Here is a 19,938-nt window from a genome sequence, read left to right on the forward strand (position 1 = left end):
CAAACGTGTCATCCATTGCACAGAGTCTAGTGCAATGCCAAGGAATGTCAACCTACAGTTGGGCCCACCTTTCTTTGCTGGTGCTAAAGGCACCCCAAAGGCCTTTGTCAACTCCTCAAACTGCTGTCTTTATTCAGAAAATTTAGTTAAGCATTTCTTTAATCACTTCAAGTAAAGGATAAATTAAGTTCACTTAGTTTACATTGATTAGCAGAATACTTCAGAAATGAGAAAATTCAAAGACATATTACCCATCTTCTTGGTCAAAAAGGAAATCAGGATTAAACTGCAAAGTTCCCCAAAACAGCCTCTCTATCTTCCTCGATGTTCACCTCCCATCAAGACTCCGTCCCCATCAAAAGTTAAAGTCAGGAAAAATTTCAAAGTCTTTGAACCCAGAAAAATCGATCTGTCTGACAGCATGTCAAGGTGCGAAAATAATTCAAAGCAAGCATTTTTCTCTCGTCCAAACGGCCTCTTTTATACCCTTTTTTCCTAACTATCTAACTAAAATTGGAAACTTTAGGGTCCACACTCATTTCTCATTGGTCCCTTCGAGGGGTGGATGAAGATCTCTTCCTCTCCTCATTGTCTGATTTTTGCTAAGTCACTTCCATAAGTCTCATACGGTCATAATTGTTAATGTTGCAATATTTCATTTTTGTCCTTATATCGACACTTCGGTCAACTTTCCCAGGCTCTCAACTCGGACATTCCAATTTGGCACCATTCTGCTCTTCAGGCCACGCTGACCTTGACATCAGCAGCCCAGGCACAGGCCGCACGCACATCTCTCGAGCACAGTCGCACATGCGTAGAAGTACACACTCTCAGAGTCTCGCAAAACCTCCATTTTTATTTAGGCCGCATGGGCCATAATGGGAACTATTATAGAAACAAACACAATTAAATGATTTCGAAGTGAAGCCCTTCTGTTTATCTACCCCCATTCTAAGTTAACCCTGTTAGTGGTTACCTAGCCTTTAAGCTACAAATATGCGTTGTTTTATTACCATTCTCCTTCGTTTTTTGCCACAATGAATACTTATAAGAAGCATACATGCATAGCGTTGTTAAATTAGAGCATTATTGCACTTTATTAGTATGACGAATTCACATAATTAATGTATTATGATTTGCAACACAAGCAAATTAGTTCCCCACGTGTACTTTTCTGTGTGTGTTTTTTTTCTTTATTGGTTAGTTCAAATTCACTCAATTAATACATATTATAATTATGAGAAACTGGTTTCACGAGGGGTATACAAAAAATTTTGTTACCGCCTCGCTCCATCACGCTTTCAATCAATCAATCAATCAGAGAATTTATAAAGCGCACTACACACCGCAGGTCTTGAGTAGTCTCCTGAAGGTCTGTGGGTCTTCTGTCTGACGTAGGAGGAGGGGGAGGTAGTTCCATGTCTTGGCAGAGCGGTGGGAGAAGGACCTGCCCCCGGAAGTGGCTCTGTGGATGCGTGGGACGGCGCCCAGTGAGAGGTCGGCGGAGCGGAGTTTCCTGTTGGGTACGTAGAATGATAGTCGGTTGTTGAGGTATTCTGGGCCAGTATTGTAGAGTGCTTTGCGTGCGTGGGTCAGGAGTTTGAAGGTGATTCTTCTGTTGATGGGGAGCCAGTGCAGGTCTCTCAGGTGGGGGGTGATGTGGTCTCGGCGGGGGACGTCGAGGATCAGGCGTGCAGAGGCGTTCTGGATTCTTTGAAGTCTGCTGATGAGCTTGGATGGGGCTCCGGAGTAGAGGGCATTGCCATAGTCGAGTCTGCTGCTAATGAGGGCGTGGGTGACGGTTTTTCGTGTGTCTGTAGGGATCCACCTGTAGATCTTGCGGAGCATGCGGAGGGTGTAGAAGCAGGTTGAGGAGACTGTGTTGATTTGGTTGGACATGGTGAGCTTCGAGTCGAGGATGACTCCCAGGTTGCGTGCGTGGTTGGTTGGCGTGGGGGCGGTGCCCAGAGATGTGGGCCACCAGGAGTCATCCCAGGCTGAGGGGTTGGACCCGAGGATGAGGATCTCCGTCTTGTCCGTGTTCAGTTTGATCCGGCTCTCTTCCATCCCTTCATACGAGGTTGGCTTTGGTGGTGAGGGGGTCCTTGGTGAGGGAGAGGATCAGCTGGGTGTCGTCGGCGTAGGAGAATATGTTGAGGTCGTGAAGACTGGCGATGCGAGCGAGTGGTGCCATGTAGATGTTGAAACGTGTCGGGCTGAGGGATGATCCTTGCTGGACGCCGCAGATGGTCTTGGTGACTCCTGAGTGGAACGGGCGAGGCGGACTCTTTGGGATCTGTCGGAGAGGAAGGAGGTGATCTAGTCCAGGGCCTTGTCGCGGATCCCTGCGTTGTGGAGGCTTGTGCGTAGCGTGTGATGGCAGACGGTGTCGAAGGAGGCGGAGAGGTCCAGGAGTATGAGGGCTGCTGTCTCGCCATTGTCGAGTAGGATTCTGATGTCATCTGTGACGGCGATGAGGGCGGACTCGGTACTGTGGTTCTTGCAGAAACCTGACTGTGAGGGATCGAGGATGCTGTTGTCTTCCAGGTATCGGGTGAGTTGGGTGTTGACGATCTTTTCGATGACCTTCTCTGGGGACGGAAGCAGGGAGATGGGCCGGAAGTTCTTGAGGTCTCTCGGGTCCGCCTTGGGTTTCTTCAGTAGGGTGTTGATCTCGACGTGTTTCCAGCTCTCAGGGAAAGTCGCGGTCTTGAAGGAGAGGTTGATTATGTTACACAGGTGGGGTGCGATGGAGCTGTCGGCCTTGTTGACGACGTGGTGGGGAAGGGGGTCGGAAGGGGCGCCTGAGTGTATGGTGCTCATGGTTTTGACGGTGTCCTCGGTAGTCACGCTGGACCATGCGGTGAGGCGTTCGTGGTCGGTGGGGATCGGTGGGTCTGACGTGGTGGGGTTGGTGGGGTTCGTCCGAGGATTGAAGCTGTCGTGGATGTCAGTGATCTTGCGGTGGAAGAAGGCAGCGAGGGCATCGCACAGGGCTTCAGACGGCGGGATGTTGTTGGTGCATGAGCTGGGGTTTGAGAGTTTCTTCACGATGTTAAAGAGCTCCTTGCTGTTGTGTGCGTTGTTGTTGAGGCGGTCTTTGAAGGAAGCCTTCTTGGTGGTCCTGATGAGGTGGTGGTGACTGCGGATGGCGTTTTTGAGGGCTGCGCGGCTGTCGGGCGATTTCTCGCTGTGCCAGGTTTTCCAGTCTCCGACAGGTGCGCTTGGAGGCTAGGAGCTCCGGGGTGAACCAGCTGGCTCTCTGGCTGGTGTCTCTGTGGGTGTGTAGTCTCATAGGGGCTAAGGTGTTGGCGCAATCTTCCATCTAGAGTCTGAGGGTGCGGGCCCCCTCATCGGGGTCTGTGGGGTTGGTCGGTGGGTTGAGTGCGAGTTGTGTTTGTAGTAGTTCTTTGGTGACTTTGCCCCAGCGATGTGTGGGGTTCTGTAGGGTGCGGTGATGTGAGACGGGTTTCTGGAAGGTGAAGTGGACGCAGTGGTGGTCGGTCCAGGTGAGTTCGGAAGCGTGGCTGAAGGCATCGTGGGGGCAGGAGGAGAAGATGGCATCGAGCATGTGGCCGGCGATGTGGGGAGGTGTTGTGATGATCTGTGTCAGTCCGAGGGTGGCGAGGTTGTCGATCAGGGTGGAGCAGTTGCTGTCGTTGTTGTCCAGGTGGTAGTTCAGGTCGCCAAGGAGGACGTAGTCGGTGGAGGTCAGTGCGTGCGTGCTGATGAAGTCGGTGATGGAGTTGCAGAAATGGGGACGGGGTCTGGGTGGTCTGTAGACGAGGGTGCCTCTTAGGGTGGTCTTGGGGTCCGTATGGATCTGGAAGTGCATGTGTTCGGCGCTGTTGAGGGTGTTGACGGTGTTTGTAGAGACCTTGATGGTGTTCTTGTGGATGATGGCGATTCCTCCTCCGACTCCGTTGGTACAGTCTCTGCGGGTAATCTTGTATCCGTCGGGGATGGCCACTGAACTGTCTGGGGCGGAGACTTCGTTCATCCAGGTCTCGGTCAGGAAGGCTATGTCTGGTGATGTGGCGTCGAGCAGGTCCCAGAGCTCGACGGCATGTTTGTATGCGGAGCGGGTGTTGAGCAGGATGCATCGGAGCTGGTTGGGTTCCGTCATTGCAGGCGTCTCGGCATCTTCGATGCAGGAGAAGCTGCAGTTCCGGCAGGTGAAGGGGACGTGGGTGCGCTTGGGGGCGGCCTTGTGGCAGTTGAGCGGCCATCCGTGGTTGAGTGAGATGAGGGTGTTTGCATCCGGGGACGATGGCGGCTGCTTCTGTGAAATGCAATAGGTCCCGCATTTACAAGAGTTTGAGCTATTGGCATTGTAAATGACAATGCCTTTTATATATGTGTTAATTATCAAAACAGATAAATAAAAGTCATTGTAATTTACCATGCCAATAGCTTAAACTCTTGCAAATGCAAGATCTATTGCATTGGAAATGCTTGTTTCAAAGTTTTTCTAGGGCAGAGGCAGTCAGGCTCGCTCATTATGTTCGCTCGCTACAGGGTTCTCATCCCAAACTTTTATGCCGCACCACTTTAAAATGTCATGAGCCACAACTGACAGTAGGAACGTCTTAAACAATTACCATAAGCAAATGCCACAAAAACCATTGAATAAAGTAATGAGCACATGGCATGATGAGGTAGTTTAGAGCATCTTTTGTGTGACTAACCAGTACATGTGCTTGTTTCTACAGACCGTGTTGTTCTGGGCTTGTGAGCAGCACCCCTCAGAGAATGATTGGAAGGACCTGACGGTGAGCTTCGTAAGGCTGGTGGATGATCTTGTGTTTTACCTCCAGCACGGAAATCTACCCCATTACTTCCTGGGTTCAGATGTCAACCTGTTCAAACCGGAGCACCGCCCCCGCCTCCAGGAGCTCCTCGATGACGTCATAAAGTTCAAAGCTTCTCCAAGGAAGTATTTCAGATTATAATTCCCAGGTAACCCCACCACATTTTGAGCAGAGGTTTGTTCATCCCACAGGCACCCACGCCTCTTTTGCACATTTTCTGAAGCGGGGATCGTGGACCCCTAAGTCGAGCACCCGGTAAACTTATTTTATACTGCGCATGCCCCAAGCATCATCCCGGTGCTACTGAAAGGTGTTTATTGTTATTTAAAAGCAGAGGAAATGTAGCTATGTACTGTGTGATTTTGTTTCTATTAACATTATGTGACATGAAAACGATGTGAATTTAGGAATCTCAATTTCTGTATTAATGTTCCCGCAAAGTCTGAAACTAAGGGACTAATTAATATAATAGCAGGGGTCCATCTCTCTATTAAGAAGACCAGGGAGACAGAGTAAATTACTCTGTCGCCCTGATGGAGGCGACCAATAAGCTGGTGATCATTTCTAAAGCATCATGGCGGTTCCCGTCAATGCTGTTTACCATTTGGTGCTGGGCTCCGTCAACATTATGGAGCCTCAAAAAGAAAATCCTGAAGCAAGGTTTTCTTTTTGGAAATGAAAATGAAAATGCTCCTTTCGCCATGGGAGCGCTCCCATTTCAAGAGGAGCATTTAGCAATTTCCGCTGCCCCTCATCGCTAGTGTTTTCCTGGTGGTGACGGACACTGAAACTGACCTCTGATTCCGTCCAACTAAATTTGGTGGGTGGAATTAGAGGCCTGCAGGGCCATCGGAGGGGCTTAACCACAGTGGAGTCGGAGTGGTCTCCGCCGGGATTAAACCGAAGGTCCGCCTGCTATTGAATTTGTCTGGCAGATCATTCCCTTTGCGGTATGTATACCCCGTTGCAAAGGAGTATACATACATCCAAGATATACATTAAGCCCTAATTCTCTCTTCTCTTTAGGCCCCCACCCATATGTGTATTTTTATCTTAGACTCAATTTTGGCAACCTCATATGGTATGTTATTTTATGTTAATTTATTTATGTGTGTGGAGGTGTTCTGGTGCCCAGAGAACATTGGCCACAATGCAGTGAAATACTGATGTCAGAAGAAAAGGTAGGTCTTCAGGTCTTTGTGAAATGGAAACAAAATGAAATACCCTGTGCAGGTCAATTCAATTAAATTGTCTTTATTTAATCTTCCAGAGGGTGATCATAAAAGATACACACAATATAACTCATGAGTAGCTAAGCGCGTTATAAATTTTTTTAACATAACATAAATCCTCTGTCTATCCTTTTTCGGTTCCGTGCCGGGACACTCATGAGGAGCTGAGCGTGTTATAAATTCTTTTAACATAACAATATAATAATCATACAATAAACTGTGCTGTGAGATGCCTCACTTGCTTTTATGGTGCTCCGGCGGAAGTTCGTCACGGCCCCTCCTATGGGCCGGCAAGGAAAGGGTCAGCTGATGCGGTGGTGTGGCGGCAGGTAAAAGAGGCAGGTCGAAAGAAGTATATCCCATGAGGAATCTGTGGTTATGGAAAACGTGTGTCCTCCTGCATGGAATTTTTTTAAACATGGGGCATTCATTGTCTAAGAATGAGCAGATCTGAGACTGCGCAAGAGTTTATGAAAATAAAATAAAGTGACAGTGTAAAAATTAGGCGTGTTTAAATAATGAAAGATTAAAAAATGTATACAATCGATAATATTGATAAGTTCATGAGAAAAGAGATGCACACCTTGTTGTCCGTGTTTAGTCGATGTCTTTAGCCGTAGTAATTTTTTGGCGTGCAAAAACCTGCTTCACGCTTCGTCTCAGTGCGTTGTGACATAGACAATTTTACCACAGGGAACCCCATTTCTGATTCCGCCAGGCTGCACTGCCACACTCATGGTTTGAGTCCAATGTATCAATTTTTTAATAAAATTTACTCTTGGTTTAATCCTTGTTTCATCCATATTTCACCATACTTTTACTCTTCGTTTGTTATCAATTCATTTTACTCAATTTTGTAAGCGTAGTTGTTTCAATAAAGCACAGAATACCATGTTCGGTTCCACTTGCCATGATTTTAATAAAACAACCCAATGCATTTCGGGAAATCACTTCCCTTCATCAGGGGCATCTATAAATACAAAAGTGCATCATTATAAAACCATGTTGAAAACAGTATGATTACTTAACAGTGTAGCAACAACGTTTTTACAAAACCAGTTTACCGCTATTTCATTTTTGCTCGGTTTCATTTCATCATTAGTGCTTCACTCAAAAGGTTTCTCAATCCAATCGCCTCTGTTTTCTAATCAATGCAGCAGTTTTTTAACCAAAACATAAATGCAAACGTGGACCTTTGTGCGCTTACCATGACATATAATTCCCTAATTTGTTAAAATAAGAGCTTTTCTTCCTTCAATCTCCGTGTGCCGGAGCACTGCTGACGCATATCCAAACATTTTTAAACTGAACGAATTTTTACTTTTATGTTCACGCCCCTGTTCCAACCTCTAATATGCAACACGTGTGCCTCAACTGGTTCTATCACTAACTTTGACGAAGGACTATTCAGAAATGTCGTAGTTCCCGCATATTTGTTCCTACAGTCACCACAATGCTTTGTGATCGTACACGTTATCATTCTTTTACTCTATGGGATGGGAAACATAGAGTAAAAGAATGATAACGTGTACGAGTGCAGTCCTGTGTCCTCCTGCGGATGGACAATGTGTCAGCGGTCAGATACATAAATCATCTGGGAGGTACCAGATCCAAGATGCTGGCGGATCTCATGAGGGACTTCTGGTACTTTTGCCTGGATCGTCAGGTATCGGTTACGGCGGAGTATCTGCCGGGTCAGCAGAACGAGGTGGCCGATTGGCACTCCCGTAATCTCCTGGACACCAGTGTGTGGAAGCTGGACCCTCAGGTGTTCGCCTTGTTGTCGGAGACGTGGGGTCCCTTCACAATAGATCTGTTTGCGTCCTGTCTGGACCATCAGCTTCCAAGGTTTTTCAGCTGGCGTCCGTATCCGCTTGCGGAAGCGACGGATGCGTTCCTGCAGGATTGGTCGGGTGAGCAGGGATACACGTTTCCTCCGTTCTCGATGATCAGGTGGGTGTCAGCTCTGCTGCGCCGCCAGTTGATGGAGGTGGTGATGGTCACGCCGTGGTGGAGGTCGCAAGTTTGGTTTCCAGTTCTTCTGGAACTTTCCTGGGATTCTCCAATCCTACTCCCCCAGCACCCGCAAATTCTGCTCAATCCAGATGGGGCTCCCCACTGGTTAGTCCACGAAGGGTCTCTCCGCTTGATGGCATGGAGGATCTCCGGTGTCGCTGGGCACTCCCGGGCCTTTCGGGAAAGGCTGAGGACTTGCTCGACAGAGCGTGGGCCGCAAACACGACCAAGAGGTATCGATCGGCCTGGCAGCGATGGCGCCATTGGTGTGTGCGAAGGGGTGTGGATCCCGTGGGGGCAGATGTAGTCCATGTCCTGAATTTCCTGGCAGGCCTGGCAGAGGATGGCCTGGCTTATCGGTCTATCAATGCCGTTCGGTCTGCGATCTCAGCGGGTCATGCACCTGTGCAAGGTTCACCGGTGGGAGAACATCCCCTGGTGTGTAGGCTCCTGAGGGGGATTCGGCTCTCGCTACCCCTGGAGCCGCGTTACTCGGCCCTTTGGGATGTGAACAGGGTTCTGAATTTGTTTCTGTCATGGCAACCAAATAGGTTTTTGTCTAGGAAGGAGTTAACGGCTAAATTGGCCATGTTGTTATGCCTGGTTTCCTGCAGGCGAGTCTCGAATGTACGAGCATTGGATATCTCGGCCAGAGTCTTTTCTCCTGATGGAGTGTGTTTCACGCTGAGTAGGCGGACTAAATCCAATACGAGAATTATCTCGTATCCGGCCTTTCCGGACTCCCCGAAGCTGTGCATTGTACAGTGCCTCCGTGCTTCTGAAGATGCCACCGAAGATACCCGCCCTCCGGGCGAAAGACAACTTCTCATTGCTCTACGTAAGCCATACAAGGCTGTTTCTTCCCCGACTATCGCCCGATGGGTGCTTTGGGTAATGCAGGAGGCATGGATTGACACTAAGCAGTTTGGTGCTCATTCATCAAGAGGTGCTATGGCCTCTAAGGCATTCGCCCTTGGGGCACGATTGGAAGATCTGATGCGAGCGGCCGATTGGTCGTCAGATTCCACCTTTAAACGGTTTTATTTCAAACCAGTGCTGGAGGTGGATAATTTTGTAGTCAACAAGCTTTGAGCCAACATAATCTGAAGCCTCCGGTCCTGCCATAGAATGAACATTTTCCTAGCCGTAGGTGCTAGTAAGTTTCAATTCTATTAAGGACTCGGAGGCGAGGATTATCCCTCCCAATGACTTCCAAGAAGTGGACCCTTCCCCGTACTGGCTGTAAGTAAACCTTTTCATGCATTGGCTTATGCTTGCGTTGAGCTGTGGTTGCTTTGCCCTGTTGCCTATTTGCTTTGTGTAGGGCTGACTGAGGTTCAGTTCTGACATTGTGGTTTTTTGCAGGAAATGAGGCTGGCAAGGCGGATGCTTAAGGGTGCTGAACTGGATGCTTCGCGCGAAGAGAGAGTAACTGGCTGCAGAGCATGATGGGAGCTATCAGGAGTGCAGAGACTGACAAAGGACTGGCTCGTTTTTGTTGTTCTTTCCCTAATGTTCATGGGAAATGTAGTTTATATTGTCTTTCTTGCTGCTGTGAAAAGAATAAAGAGAGAAGGAAGAAGGCATATTCCTCGCCTCCGAGTCCTTAATAGAATTGAAACTTACTGGCACTTACGGCTAGGAATATTTTCATTGTGACTCGAATTTATTCATCTTTGTGATGAACTACTGGTCTACTTAGGTAATGGACTACTTAGGTAATCTTGTTCCCTGAGGCGGAAAGCCGGGGATTAGAACAGGCTGCATTATTTTAACTACGTTTTATATATTGCTGCTCATTGCACAATTGCACTTTTTCCTCAGAACTGGCTGCATCATTTTAAATACATTTTATATATCGCTGCTCATTGCACAATTGCACTTTTTCCTGTTTCGCTAACCTTACCACCTCATCCTCTCCACCCTCGAACCCTGGTCCCCGCAGACGATTAGGTGCTGCGGCCGGACGCTCCGGGGGACAGCAGACATCTTGGGAGGACGGCAGAGAGCGGACTAGGCTGACTAGCTGTTTCGCATTCCCCCGCTCCCCTGGGTATAAATGACATCAGCTACTCGACCGCGCAGCGGGCGGGCGCAGCGGGCGCGCCAAAGGCGAGCCCGTCTGCGCCCGTCCACGCCAGACCGCTGCCAGGCGTCAGGCATTATGTCAGCGCCCTACATAATGGCGCTTCCAACCTTGCGGGTACAACGAACATTAACTACACAAGGCAAGAGCTTTTAAATCTCACTCGCCATAGTAATAGTCAGGAAAATTCTGAGATCTTGCCCATCTCTTGCAAATACCAGTTTCCCACAATTCTGGAGGGACCCATCTCTTGTCGCCATTGTAAATTCCATAGTTTCAATGAAGGCACCAATATTCCTTGCCCTGTCCCCCCAGTCACGGGAGAAACGCAGATCGATCATAGATGGACAGCCTTTTTGGCTAACGTGCGTTCCCTCCCTAAGCACGCGACCCACATTTGGGATTTGTTAACCTCATTGAAACCAGAGCTTGGGTTTCTAACAGAAACATGGATTAAAACCAACTCTGCCCCAGCAATCGCTACAGCCCTGCCGGAAGGTTATAGAATTTTGAAATTAGATAGACCCATGAAAAGGGGTGGTGGGATAGCTATTGTATACAAAGATCCCATCAGGGCAACCATCCTAGATCAATACATGAACAGACTTAGAAGTCATTGTATTTAGGTTGGATCTTCATTCTCAACTCAGTTGGAAAGGCGCACTCGTATACAGCCCTCCGGGCCCCATTGCCACATCGCTTAATACTCTCTCGGAACTTATTGCACCCCATGTTATGTCCTCTAATAAATTCATTTTATTGGGAGATTTTAATATTCACAGTGAAGATAGTCTTGATTCAGAGACCATGCATTTTGTTGGAGAAATTTGTTCCCTGGGTCTGGTCAAGAAAAATAATGGGCCTTCACATAGCGCAGGGCATACCCTTGATCAAATATTATCAAATTCTTCTGACCTAATATATAAACAAACTTTACCATTAACCTGGTCGGACCATTATATGATTACTTTTGATTTAGTAGGGCCAAGAGTGAATTTACCGAACAAAAAACTCGGAGTACGTAGATATAGGCATTGGCACAAACTCTCTCCAGTGTCCTTCTCTGAGGCATTTCATGCCTCCTTACCTCCCGCTGACAGAACAGTGGCAGAGCATCTGAACTCTCTACATGAGGCCACCATCACTACTCTAGACGCCATTATTCCTATAAAAAAGACGGCCACTGTGGCACGCCGGCCCCAAGCTGCCTGGTATACGAAAGAATTGAATGCACAAAAAAGTATTTGTAAAACATTGGAACCAACTTGGCGACGAACTAAAGCAATTTTAGACAGGGATAGTTTCAAAGAGAGACAGAGGATATACCACAAGAATATTAGAAATACTCGGAAGAAATACATTGCTTCGCAATTGGAACAAGCTGATAATACTTCTAAAACACTGTTCCAGATCCTCAATTCTCTAGTGAACCCTAAGGCCTGTCACCCCGAAGATGAGCCGTCGCAACTACTTTGCGATAACATTGCCAACTTTTTAACAAACAAAGTTGAGGATATCTATGCTAAATTTCCCTTGTGCAGCTCTCGGGATTTAGAAACAGATACTTTTCTACCGAATTCCTTGGAAAACGCCAAGTCCTCCCTAAAAACGTTTCCCCTCCTTACTTTAGGAGAAACAGAAACCCTGCTCATATCTGCTAAGTCAGATTCCCCCAAAAATCTCACCCCGGCAAAAATTGCCAAAACTCTTGCCTCCACTTTGGCCGGACCATTGGAAGCAGATTTTAACAGCTCCATTAATGCTGGTAAACTTCCAAGAGAATGGAAAGATGCACAAGTTATGCCAATAAGGAAGAATCAAAAACTTCCACCGGACGTGATTACTAATTACTGTCCCATCTCCCTGCTTCCACTCTATAGCAAAATATTGGAGAAACATATTAACAAGCACCTCTCCTCCTTTGTTGAGATTTCCAACTGCTTGGACTATTTCCTGTCAGGATTTTGACCTAGGTATAGTACCGAGACTGCCTTGGTCAAGGTATTGGATGATATTAGATTGCAAGCAGACGGGGGTCGAGCAGTCATTTTGGTACTGCTCGACCTATCCGCCGCATTTGATACCATCTCGCATTAGATTCTTCTGGATAGATTGAGTAAAATAGGCATTCAGGATAAAGCCTTGGAATGGCTGACTGACTTTCTCAAGGACCGGACCCAAACAGTCAACTTCAATCAATCAATCAATCATAACACTTGTATAGCGCACTATTCACCCGGAAGGGTCTCAAGGCGCTTGGGGGAAGGGGTCCGCTACTGCTCGAACAGCCAGGTCTTGAGTTGTCTCCTGAAGGCGAGGTGGTCCTGGGTCAGCCGAAGGTGGATGGGGAGGGAGTTCCATGTCTTGGCCGCAAGGTAGGAGAAGGATCTGCCTCCGGCGGTGGCTCTTCGGATGCGTGGTACGGCGGCGAGGGCGAGGCTAGTAGACCGTAGCTGGCGGGTGGGCGTGTAGAAGGTCAGGCGGTCGTTGAGGTACTTGGGGCCCAGGTCTCGGAGAGATTTGTGTGCGTGGGTGAGGAGCCTGAACGTGATACTCTTGTTGACGGGGAAACATGGCAGGTCCTTCAGGTGGCCGGAGATGTGGCTGCGTCGGGGGATGTCCAGGATGAGTCGGCGGAGGCGTTCTGGATGCGTTGGAGTCTGTTCTGTAGCTTGGCTGTGGTTCCAGCGTAGAGGGTGTTTCCGTAGTCCAGTCAGCTGGTGACGAGGGCCTGGGTGACCATCTTCCTGGTTTCGGTCGGGATCCATCGGAAGATCTTGCAAAGCATGCGAAGGGTGGGAAAGCACGATGAAGAGACGGCGTTGACTTGTCTGGTCATCGAGAGGGAGGAATGTAGGATGAAGCCCAGGTTGCGTGCGTGGTCTGTTGGCTTAGGAGCGGTGCCCAGGGCTGGGGGCCACCAGGAGTCGTCCCAGGCGGAGGGCGATGGTCCCAGGATGAGGACTTCCGTCTTATCTGAGTTCAGTTTCAGGCGGCTGTTCTTCATCCATTCGGCGACGTCTTTCATCCCTTCATGTAGGTTGGTTCTGGCGGTGTCGGGGTCTCTGGTGAGGGAGAGGATCAGCTGGGTGTCGTCGGTGTAGGAGATGATGTTGAGGTTGTGTTGGCGTGCGATGGCAGCAAGAGGTCTCATGTAGACGTTGAAGAGGGTGGGGCTGAGTGATGATCCTTGCGGGATGCCGCAGATGACTTCGGTGGCCTTGGATCGAAACGGGGGGAGGCGGACTCTCTGTGTTCTTCCGGCGAGGAACGAGATGATCCACTCCAGTGCCTTCTCTTGGATGCCGATGTTGCTGAGGCGTTGGACTAGGGTGCGGTGGCAGACAGTGTCGAACGCTGCAGAGAGGTCCAGGAGGATGAGTGCCGCTGTTTCCCCGTTGTCGAGCAGGGCTCGGATGTCGTCGGTGGCTGCGATGAGGGCGGTCTCGGTGTTGTGGTTGGCTCTGAAACCGGACTGCGAGGGGTCAAGGGATCCGTTCGTTTCGAGGAAGGCGGCAAGCTGTCTGTTAACGATCTTCTCGAGGACTTTGGCAGGAAAAAGGAGGAGCGAGATGGGGCAGAAGTTTTTGAGGTCGGTGGGGTCCGCTGTTGGTTTCTTCAGTAGGGCGCTGAGCTCGGCATGCTTCCAGCTCTCCGGGAAGGTGGCGGTGTTGAAGGAGGTGTTGATGACGTCCCGGAGTTGGGGTGCGATGGTGGAGTCGGCCTTGTTGAAGACGTGGTGGGGGCAGGGGTCGGTTGGAGATCCGGAGTGGATGCTGTTCATCGTGCGGGCTGTGTCTTCGGTGGTCACCGTGGTCCAGGTGCGGAGGGTGGTGGTGGGGTGCCTTGGTTCGACGGTTGGGTGCGTGGGTGGAGCGCCGAAACTGTTGTGGATGTCGGCTATCTTGCGGTGGAAGAACGAGGCGAGAGAGTCTCAGAGATCTTGTGAAGGAGTGATGTCGTTGTTGCCGGTGCTGGGGTTGGAGAACTCCTTGACGATGCTGAAGAGTTCCTTGCTGTCGTGGGCGTTGTTGTCCAGTCGCTCCTTCAGTGATTTTTTCTTGGTGGTGCGGATGAGCTGGTGGTGCTTGCGGGTGGCGTGTTTGAGGGCGGTCATGTTGTCGGTGGTCTGGTCGAGGAGCCAGGCTTTCTCAAGGGAGCGGCAGGTCTTCTTGGAGTCCTTGAGTTTGTCAGTGAACCAGGGGGCCTTCTTGCTTCTGGGTCTGCTGGGAGGGTTCTTCAGTGGTGCGAGGTCGTCGGCGCAGGCGGTCAGCCACTGCGTGAAGTTGCGGGCTGCTTCGTTGGGGTCCGTTGTGCTGGCAGGTGGGTTCTGGCTGAGGGAGGTGGTGAGCTGGTCGGCGGCGATCTTGCTCCAGTTCCTGTGAGGAACCTGTTGTGGGTGGTGGTGGGTTGTGGTTTTTCTGAAGCTGAAGTGGACGCAGCTGTGGTCGGTCCAGTGGAGTCCGGTGGAGTGGCTGAAGGTGATGTGCTTGCTGGATGAGAAGACGGGATCAAGCGTGTGGCCGGCGTAGTGGATGGGGGTGTTGACCAGTTGCTTGAGTCCGAGGTTGGCGAGGTTGTCCAGCAGGGCGGCGGTGTTGCGGTCCTTGTTGCTCTCCAGGTGGAAGTTGAGGTCCCCTAGGAGGATGTAGTCGGCGGAGGGTAGGGCGTGTGGGCTGATGAAGTCCGTGATGTCTTCGCTGAATTGTGTGCGTGGTCCCGGGGGTCTGTAGATGAGGGTGCCTCTGAGGGTCGTCTTTGGGTTGGTGTGAATCTGGAAGTAGAGGTGCTCGGCGGCGGCGAAGGTGTCGTTGGAGTCGGTCGTGATGCGGATGGTGTTCTTGTGGACGATGGCGATGCCTCCTCCGGTCTGGTTGACGCGGTCCCTCCTGATGATCTTGTATCCGTCCGGGATGGCGATGGCGATGTCGGGGGCTGAGGAGACGTTCATCCAGGTTTCCGTGAGGAAGGCGATGTCTGGTGATGTTGTGTCGAGGAGGTTCCAGAGTTCCACGGCGTGTCTGTGGACGGAGCGGGTGTTGAGCAGGATGCACTTGAGGTTGCTGCTGGTGCTTGGCTTGGCGGGCGCGGTGCAGGTTCGGAGGCAGGTGAACTTGCAGGTTCTGCAGGTGAAGGGTCCGTGAATGTGTTTCGGGGCGGCCCGGCAGCAACTTGGGCCCATTTAAAGCCAAAACCACCTTGGTCACTAAGGGAGTCCCTCAGGGCTCCTGTCTCAGCCCTACCCTTTTTAATATTTACATTGCTCCATTGGCTGCTCTGCTTAGAGAGATTGGGTTTATCCCAGTCTCCTACTCAGATGATACACAGCTGCTCCTGGCCTATGATACTAATGCTCCTAACATCCGTGAAATTTTTTCTGAAGGCATGCTTAAAATCAAGGCATGGATGAATCGGAAATTTCCTCCAGCTTAATACAACTAGGACGGAAATCATGCTATTCACGGAGGCAATCACCAGCTGGTCCCCGAGCTGGTGGCCGGAAGAACTAGGTGCGGCTCCAACCCCCAAATCAGTTGTAAAAAACCTAGGGGTTCTTGTTGATAACAAGTTAAACATGGAGGAGCACATAGCATCTACGAGACGATCTTGCTTCCATGCCCTCAGCCTCTTACGGAAAGTCTTTCACTTCCTACCCCTCACTACCCGTAAGACCCTGATACATGCTCTGGTCCTAAGCCGGCTGGACTTTAGTAATTCACTTCTTATTTCAGCTACAGACTCTGCCCTGCGTTCTTTGCAGGTGATTCAGAACACAGTAGCCCGACTGGTCACCAATGCCCCTCGCCGCACTCCCTCCTTGCCCCTCCTTCACAAATTACATTGGCTTCCGGTTCGCAAACGAATCCACTTCAAAATATGCGTTCTAGTCTTTAAGAGTCTTCATCAACTTGGCCCGTCATATTTATCAAACAAATTGACAGTCTACACGCCTCCACGCAGGCTTCCTTCGGAAGGCAAAGGCCTCCTAGTTACTCCCCGTTTTAAGAAAGTGAAATGGGGAGGTAGAGCCTTCTCTCATCTTGCGCCCAAGTTATGGAACCAGCTCCCTGAGTTGCTGCGACTAAATCATAATTATCTTAGCTTTAGGAAGCAGCTGAAAACACTCTTGTTCTGAGTCAACTGACATTACCTCACTAGTCTTCAGCGCGGAGATACCCCATGTGGGGCGATTCATGCGCTTTACAAATGAGCAAAATAAATAAATAAAATAAATAAATAAATGGAAGTAATTGGATGTCCTTTAATTCCATGACACACAACTGGGGCAATTTATAGGTTTTTAGGTTATTTAAAAACATTGCAAGTTTTTTTTCCCAAGAACATAAAGCAAAATCCAAACCAACAGAACTGGCTTTTGCTAATTGAATTTGCATTTAACTTGACCAAGATAGATTGTTAGTCATTGTGAATTGTAGGTCAGTAAAGCTTTAACTGCCTCAAGATATTTGTTATTGGATCACCACTTGACAGTCCGCCTGTTCCCATTTTCACAATGTTGGTTTTATTTTGATTACCCAATAGATTGTGGGTTTGAGTAGTTAGCTAATGCATCTGTCTCTGCTACCCCAACCTCCCCCGGGAGGTTCTACAAGCACCAAGTCAGCAGAATATGTTAGTCCAGAAATCTCATGATTCCCTGATTTCGGAAGGAAGGGTTGAGATATTTTATAAAACGTGAAAAGTCAGATACCTAAAGTGAAAAGAGTAAGGGCGCCAACACACATCCCTGTTTTACACCATTTGCAACTGGGATTTGGGTTTATTTTGGTGCTCCACCGGATCAAACACAAGGCTAAAGTCTTCAAAAGCAAAGTGAAATTTAATTTTTTCTTTTTTTCACATACTTTTCACAGGGGTTTACGGGCATAAAACATTGCCAATGGTAGCGAATGAGACACTAATTCTCACCTCCTTGGGAGGTAATCATTTTTTCTCCATGATCCAACTTTTCATTTGAGACAGTCAAACTCTTGTGAAAACTTGTTCCTGATTCACCTAAGAGGATGGATCTGAGTTTATGTTTAATGATTATTTGCACAATAGGTGTAAGTGTGAGGATTATCTGACACAACCTAACATCATGGCCGCGTTTTGTTGTCGCCTGTAAGGGGTTCGAGTAACGCTTCGTCATTGCTGCCATTGTGGTCTCTGAACTCACTACTTGCAGTTTTAGATGTTTGATATTTACTATTGCATTTAAACAGTAGGCGGTACTGAAGTGACCAGATACACAGATGTAGATTGAGGGAAACAGTCTTTAATACCGTTCCAGGGAATGAGATAACAGTCTCAGAAGCTTCAGTGCAAACATTCTATAACCAAGGGAATGACAACCCTGGTGATAGTAGAACATTCAATACATCATAGAAAGATGGCTTACATTACTACAGGTACCCCTTCACGGCTCTTTTAAATGCTCTTAATTGAAGTGTATTAACAAAGGGTAGAATTGTCCTACTTTTTGCAATAAAAATAAACTTCTTTTTCATCCATGTGCATCGAAGTCCATCGTACCGCATATTCATCATCGTTATCAAAATAATGTATTTCGGTCAAATGACCATAAAAGTGAAAAAGCAATACATACATACAGTACATAAATAGCCACCATTTTAAGTGCACATTCCCATTACCAATAAATGTCCATTCAAGTATTTTATAACGTCCTCTGAAGGGACAATGAAATCGAAACAATATAAACCCTCAAAAAATACTAAACACTGGACTAAAGGGGTCTGCCAAGTTGGATGTCTACTCCATGCCGGTAAACAGCTTTTACTTTGCATGCTAAACAACGCATGCCATAACAACGCAGTCGTTACAACGACAGTGTTGTTATTTAGCATACCGTTACAATGCAAGTTGGAAAAATGACTTGCGTTAGGGGGCAGAAGGTGTTGGATTTAAAATCCAACACCTTCCCTAGTGTCCGCACAGACTTGAGTTGGAATAGTAAGTGTAAGAACTGGGACCACCAGTTCTCCGTGGGGTAGCATGGCTCGAGCAGGAAGGCAGCCAGGGGCTTACGTGTAAAGCAGCTACTTAACACACACATCCAATGAAACACACAGTGGCGCAATAATAGAGACCACACCAGTAGTTGTATTTGAAAAATCAAGATCTTTTTTATAGGCTTTCAATTAGATCAATGCATTGGTAATTCATTAGCATTTTAGACAAACATTTCATTAAGACGTTTCATGAATCACGTGCAGATTGCACTTCCTGTGAAGGGGTAAACATTTCAGATGAGCATTTCAGTAAGACATTTCATTAAAATAACAACCAGCTCATCTATGCAGTGAAACATTAACTAACCCCGCCTGTCGCATCAGACTCTTCGGCAGGCAAAGGGGTAATTGTATAAACCTGGAGGATCCTACAAGAAGCGACTATAGTAATGCGTCTAATTAACACATCAAAGCTCTCATGGATGCTTTTCCTGGAAAGGAATAACACATATCAGCAAGTACTTATCAGTCGAACAAGGAACTTCAAAGAACACAGCCTTTAGTCATATGTGACAAGCCTTTCTTCTTGTGAATACAGATCGGTTTGCGACCCAGATCAGATCATCAGAATATTGTGGAAGTCCACCCCTGCAAGAAAATTCAGTACAGTGAAGTGACTCTCCCTCTCATTAACATGCTTGTAAATATGGTGCACGTTGAACATATCAGGCTTGTAAATATGGTGCACTTTGAACATATCAGGCTTGTAAATATGGTGCACGTTGAACATATCAGGCTTGTAAATATGGTGCACTACGATCTAATGAGGAAAGTGTCTGAGCCTCCAGCCTCTAAATACTTGAGGCACATTCAAAAGGGGGCCAACAGGGCCCAGTCACAGTTAACCCCAGGGGAGGGGCGACTTCGGGCCACACTCGGCCTACCGCCCTCCTCCCCAGGGGGTTACCTCTATGCTTCGTCCCTCCGGGGCGCTTGCGTAGGCTGGAGTCGGCGGGAGAAGCTTCCGCTGGCTGGGGGACCTCTCGCGGCCTGACGCGGTGCCAAACGCTGCTACAGCGCACCGGCGCCAGGGGCGAGAAACACACACAGCGGGACCAAGCGGAGGGGCGTTTCCAGCTTCGGGCCCCCTCCGCGATGAATCGCAGCCTGTTCCGGGTGCCGGCCTTGAAAGAAGGGCTGGATCCGAGCAGCCAATGGCTGCGCGGCGTGGTGGGGGGCGTGGCCGATGACGAGGCCGGAGTTCCCCCGTCACGTGCTGCAGGTAGGGGAAGGACTCAGGCCTAGCGGCCTAGTGATTATGTTGCGGCGGCCCTCTTCTGACACCAGGGGCCGCCGAGGGGGGATCAATGGCGCGCCTCTTCACCGGAGCGCCGGGGCAGACGAATGAGGATACTTCCCGGCCCAGCGCGGCCTCTCAGGGTTTCCGGTGGCCCTCTCCTGGCATACGGGGGCCGCCGAGGGGGATACATGCTTCCTCTGAGGAGATTCCACGACACCCCGGGAGGGCGCGGACAGCTCCGGGCCGTGGCGGTGAGTTGGCCTGGCAATTAGCCCTTCTGGGCACAGCGCTCGGGGACAGCAGGTGAGCGCTTGGGGGCCAACGCAGCGCCTCACAGGCAGGATGATCCCTGAGGGGAAAAACACCTTGGAATTCCAGTGCCTCACAGGGGACTTCAGCGCTAGAGTCACCAGGGCACAGTTAGCTCAGGGCAGGCAGGATGTGAGCAAATAATAGCGCTTGTCATACAGTTCAGTCAGGGGGGGGACAGGTAGGCCCAGTTGTAGGCAGGGGATGCGCA

At 49.1% G+C, this 19,938-nt stretch overlaps 1 protein-coding gene across 2 annotated transcripts in view; it reads left to right on the plus strand.

Moving 5' to 3' along the window:
- The window catches only part of LOC144819191 (protein mab-21-like 3), a 147,453-nt gene that overhangs the window by 103,135 nt on the left and 24,380 nt on the right, over nucleotides 1-19,938 (plus strand). Inside the window, exon 4 of one of the 2 annotated variants that reach the window (XM_078677167.1) lies at nucleotides 4,713-4,959. The exons of the other annotated variant lie outside the window; for it this stretch is intronic. Coding sequence (XP_078533293.1) covers nucleotides 4,713-4,952 — 240 coding nt within the window. The 3' untranslated portion in view covers nucleotides 4,953-4,959. The remainder of the gene's footprint in view (nucleotides 1-4,712; nucleotides 4,960-19,938) is intronic. 2 annotated transcript variants of the gene reach the window in all.

Source organism: Lissotriton helveticus, chromosome 2_1 (assembly GCF_964261635.1).
Source record: "Lissotriton helveticus chromosome 2_1, aLisHel1.1, whole genome shotgun sequence".
In the NCBI taxonomy this organism is placed as follows: Eukaryota; Metazoa; Chordata; class Amphibia; order Caudata; family Salamandridae; genus Lissotriton; species Lissotriton helveticus.